General features: G+C 39.3%; 1 protein-coding gene across 1 annotated transcript in view; it reads left to right on the top strand.

Annotated features, from left to right (window-relative positions):
* LOC106881777 (ubiquitin carboxyl-terminal hydrolase 20) overlaps positions 1-4,660 on the top strand; it is a 71,563-nt gene that overhangs the window by 61,282 nt on the left and 5,621 nt on the right. Inside the window, exons 21-23 of the mRNA XM_052977178.1 lie at positions 1,501-1,582; positions 1,831-1,939; positions 2,672-2,774. Of these exons, the coding sequence (XP_052833138.1) occupies positions 1,501-1,582; positions 1,831-1,939; positions 2,672-2,774 (294 nt within the window). The remainder of the gene's footprint in view (positions 1-1,500; positions 1,583-1,830; positions 1,940-2,671; positions 2,775-4,660) is intronic.

The following is a 4,660-nucleotide window of genomic DNA, read 5'->3' as shown; positions in this document are numbered from 1 at the left end:
GCTTAATTTATTAACCCCAAAAGTTTGAAAGGCAAAGTTGACCTCAGCAGAACTTGAACTTAGAAAATAGTGGCATTTCGTCCGGCATGCTAACGATTCTGCCAGCTCACCGACTTAATAATAGTAATAACATTGTGGCATTCTGTTCGTTACGACATCGAGGGTTCCAGTTGATCCGATCAGTGGAACAGCCTGCTCATGAAATTAACATGCAAGTGGCTGAGCACTCCACCGATCGGTGTATCCTTAATGTAGCTCTCAAGGAGATTCAGTATGACACACAGTGTGTCAAGGTTGGCCCCTTTGAAATACAGGCACAACAGAAAACAGGAAGGAAGAGTGAGAGAAAGTTGTGGTGAAAGAGTACAGCAGGGTTCACCACCACGTCCTGCTGGAGCCTCGTAGAGCTTTAGGTGTTTTCACTCAATAGATACTCACAACACCTGCTCTGAGAATCGAAACTGCAATCCTATGACCACAAGCCTGCTGCCCTAACCGCTGAGCCATTGCGCCTCCACAATAACAACAACAACAACAGTTCTAATTATAGAATTGTAGTATCTAGTCTGTACAGGGGCTGGTATAAAACATCAGTGGAGGTTTGTAAGCCTAAAAAATTCACTCAATCACTGCCTGCAGGTGTGGCTTAGTAGATAAAATTGTTTAATGCAGTGCAGTCATCTACGGGTTCTGAGTTCAATCCCAGGCAAGGCACTAAGGTGAATCACAGGACACATGGAGAAGATTGGAGTTGAAACGTGGTGAAAAGCAACCATGAAGATGAGGCCACCACCCTGACTAATGTAAACAGTGTATATAATAATAATGGTTTCAAAATGAGTCACAATGCCAGCAATTTTGTGGGGGAGTGGGTAAGTCATATTATTTACATTGGACGGATGTGTCCTCATCTTGTTTGTTCTTACCACAACGTTTCGGCTAATTTACTCTCCAGTTTTCATCAGGTGTCCAGGTGGAATTTTGGACCCAAACCTGGGTTCTCATTCCCAAAGTAATTTTTTGATATTATTATTATTACTCATTCAAGGAATTGAACTCAAAATCTTGAGGTTAGTAGCCCACGCTCTTAACCACTACGCTATATGCCCGTGGGCAATTATAGAGTGAATTTCAGGGATTATAAACTTAATATTTTTGTATCCTTCCTTAATACCAGTTCCCATATTCTACTTGTATTTGCACTAGGTCTACATTGACCCTAGTGTTCAGCTGGTACTTATTTTATCAGCAATGAAAGCATGAAAGGCAAAGTTGATCTTGGCGGAATTTGAACTCAGAACGTAAAGACCCAGAAGAAATCCTTCCAATCATTTTATCCAGCATGTTAACAATTCTGCCAGCTCCATCACTTTGATAACAAAATGATTGTGTTGAATGGTGAGATGCTGATGGTGATAAGTGTCCAGAAGATGCCAGCACAAAAAAAAGAAAGAAAGAAATCATGTAAAGCAATATTTTTTTTTTCCTTTTAATTTGTAGGTGTACCTCCATCCAAAATTGGTTATGTTGAGAATCTTGTGGTTCTTCTGAGCCAACCAGTCTGGCAGTATTTGCATGACAGGTATGTTGGTATTGCTCCTTATGTCCTGTTAGGATATTAATGATGATGATAAACCATAACTATTGTAAAAGATTTCCAACCATGGCCATCCAGACATTGTGTATTGAAGTATGCATTATCCAATGTGTACTTCTTTTTTTAAAGAAGTAGGGATGGTGTCATTTGAAGGATATTTGGCTGTTATGTCTAATAGAAAAGGTTGACAGTGTGGAAGTTCCTTAATTGGTTTGTTTCTTTTCTCATTTCAGATTTGGTGGTGGTCCTGCCTGTACACACCTCATACATTGCAAGACTTGTGAAGCTCAGCTGGAAAAACTAAAGATCAGACAAAATGAAGAAATAGCCTCCTTTGTCAAGGTAAATAGATATTCTCCTGCATCACTAACCAATCTTTTCTTCCATCTAACATAACTAACCACCAAAAATATTGTTTTCTTGGTTGATTTAATTTTTTTCACTGAATGTCCTTCCTCAAACACTTCAACTGAGTAGAACTCTCAATTGATGGTTTAGCCCTGGGGTACAAATTTTTGATGCACAGTACCACATTTCCAGGGGTGGCTGGTCTTCCAGATTGCTTGTTGTCTTCCAGGGACACTCTTCCACTACTGAAGTGCCTGTACTGCTCGAAACGTTGCATACAACCCATTGCCTTGTTGTAAGTATGCTCAATGCCCAAGCATGCTCGTTGGTTCTTTGTTCCTGTCCATGACAAAACAACGGACTACAGCATACATCATCATCATCATCATGTGATCACAAAAACATATTTTGTAACTTGAGAAGTAAACACACTCAGTGCACTGCTACATGAAGGTCACTGTTAGCTCTCGCTGCACATACAACTATGTGCTGCCATTTGTTGGTGTGCTACCGAACTAGTCCAGGTGCTTTTTGATACCACCTTGTACACAAGAGAGAAGCTGAGAGAGACAATTTATGATGATGGGTAAAAAGCCTCAATGCCCAAATCTAAAGTTATTCTTGATAATCGTAGACAAAGAAGTAGGTTGGTGTGAATTGAACTTACAATGTTTGTATTTATTACATGTTTTCTTAACTGTTTTTTTTTCTTTATCTAATTACCAGCTCCATAACAAGTTCCGAGCTGAAGAAGATCCCAGCATCATTTATGCCATCAGCATGGCATGGTTTAAGGAATGGGAGAATTTTGTCAGAGCCAAAACTGACAGTAAGTTCTTCGACTTCCCTTCACTTTTTATCAATTGTTACTGTTTAGCCCCAGGTCAGCTCTGGTTGAACAAACTTATGGTCAAAAGTATGCCAATCATGATCATTCCATTTATTTTCATTATACAGCACTCCGTTTGCTTTGTCACATGGTATTATTTTTATTTATTTCTCCTGGTTTCAGTCATTAGACTGGCCATACTGGAGTACTGGTTTTAGTTAATCAAATCTACTCCAGTATATGTTTCAAGTTGGTACTCACTTTATCAATTTTAATTTACTGAAGAGCTCAGTTGTTTTGTGAAATGAAGGCTTGTACACACACACACACACACGCGTATACACTCTATTCCATATGTCTGTTTCATGTCTCTCTCTGTGTTTTGATTTCAAATCTCGTCTGCTCAAGTTTGTCAGGAGTTGATAAAAAGCAAATACCTGTCATACATTGGAGTCCAACTCAGTTGACTATCCTCTTGTCCTTGAGAACGAGAGAGCTTTGTATGTGTAAATGCACATGTGTATATAAGTATGTGTGTATGTATGAAGATATATAGGAGTGTCTTGGTGTGTGCATGTGTCTATATACATGATGGCTTCATAGGGTGCAATACAATGGCCTCCACTTTGAGTGCTTGACTGCTGGTTGCTTTTGTTGTAACTTGAAGAATAAAGCAAATAAGTTACCAAAATATTGCAAAACTTTTGACTCTATACAATAAATATATGTATAAATGGATGAAGAGTAAAGCACCAGCACAGTTTCGATTACCTGTTATCTTTAGATTTACTGCAGGAACCTTGTAGTGGCAGTTGGGCTAACAGTATTAATAAAATAGATGGAATGTGTAATAGACTTTATTGGGTACAACATGTTTCAACCTATTCTGGGTCTCTTCAGGTGCATCAATAGAAAGTCTCACTAGAGATTTCTTGAGTTGGCTTATGTACTGCTTTATGTCCATCAAATTCCAACTCCTATTATATATATATATATATATATATATATATACACACACACACTGGAGTAAGCACATAAATGCGAAACAAGGTGGAAAAAATGGTACTCAAATACCAGAGGTAGAGTAATATGCTTTATTAAAAAGCAGCAGAAATATCACAAAAACTGTTACTCTAAGTAACAGTTTTTGTGATATTTCTGCTGCTTTTTAATGAAGTGTATATATATATACACACACACACACACACACACACACACACACACACACACACACACAGACACACATGCACATACATATATATTATGCAGTAGAAGCCACTCTAGATTAAAATCTTTATACAACTGACCTGGCGTATTTATATCATAGAAAAGCCAGAGGCTGTCATGGTCATCTTTATAGACGTGTTAAAAATGCACAGGCACGGCTGTGTGGTAAGAAGCTTGCTTTCCAACCACATAGTTGCGGGTTCAGTCCCACTGTGTGGCACCTTCGGCAAGTGTCTTTTACTATAACCTTGGACTGACCAAATCCTTGTAAATGGATTTGGATTTGGTAGAGAGAAACTGAAAGAATCCTGTCGTATATAAATATATATATATATTTTCAGGTACACGACACTGCTTTTCCTCTTCCCAGGCTACAGGCCCACACCCCCAACACCCATACTGTTAGGATTGGCACTCTCAACGTCGGCACGCTGAAAGGTAGATCTGGTGAAATTGTTGAGATGCTTGAACGGAGATGCGTAGATATGTGCTGCATCCAGGAAGTAAGATGGAGAGGAGGTTCTGCAAGGTTCCTCACAGGCAAAGAACACAGGTACAAGATTTTCTGGGCAGGGAACACTGACGGGGTCGGGGGCGTAGGAATACTTCTAGCGGAGAAATGGGTGGATAAGGTAATCGAGGTCGTTAGAGTAAGTGAC

The sequence above is a fragment of the Octopus bimaculoides genome, chromosome 27 (genome assembly GCF_001194135.2).
Source record: "Octopus bimaculoides isolate UCB-OBI-ISO-001 chromosome 27, ASM119413v2, whole genome shotgun sequence".
Taxonomy (NCBI): Eukaryota; Metazoa; Mollusca; class Cephalopoda; order Octopoda; family Octopodidae; genus Octopus; species Octopus bimaculoides.
This window is presented reverse-complemented; position numbering and strand designations above follow the sequence as displayed.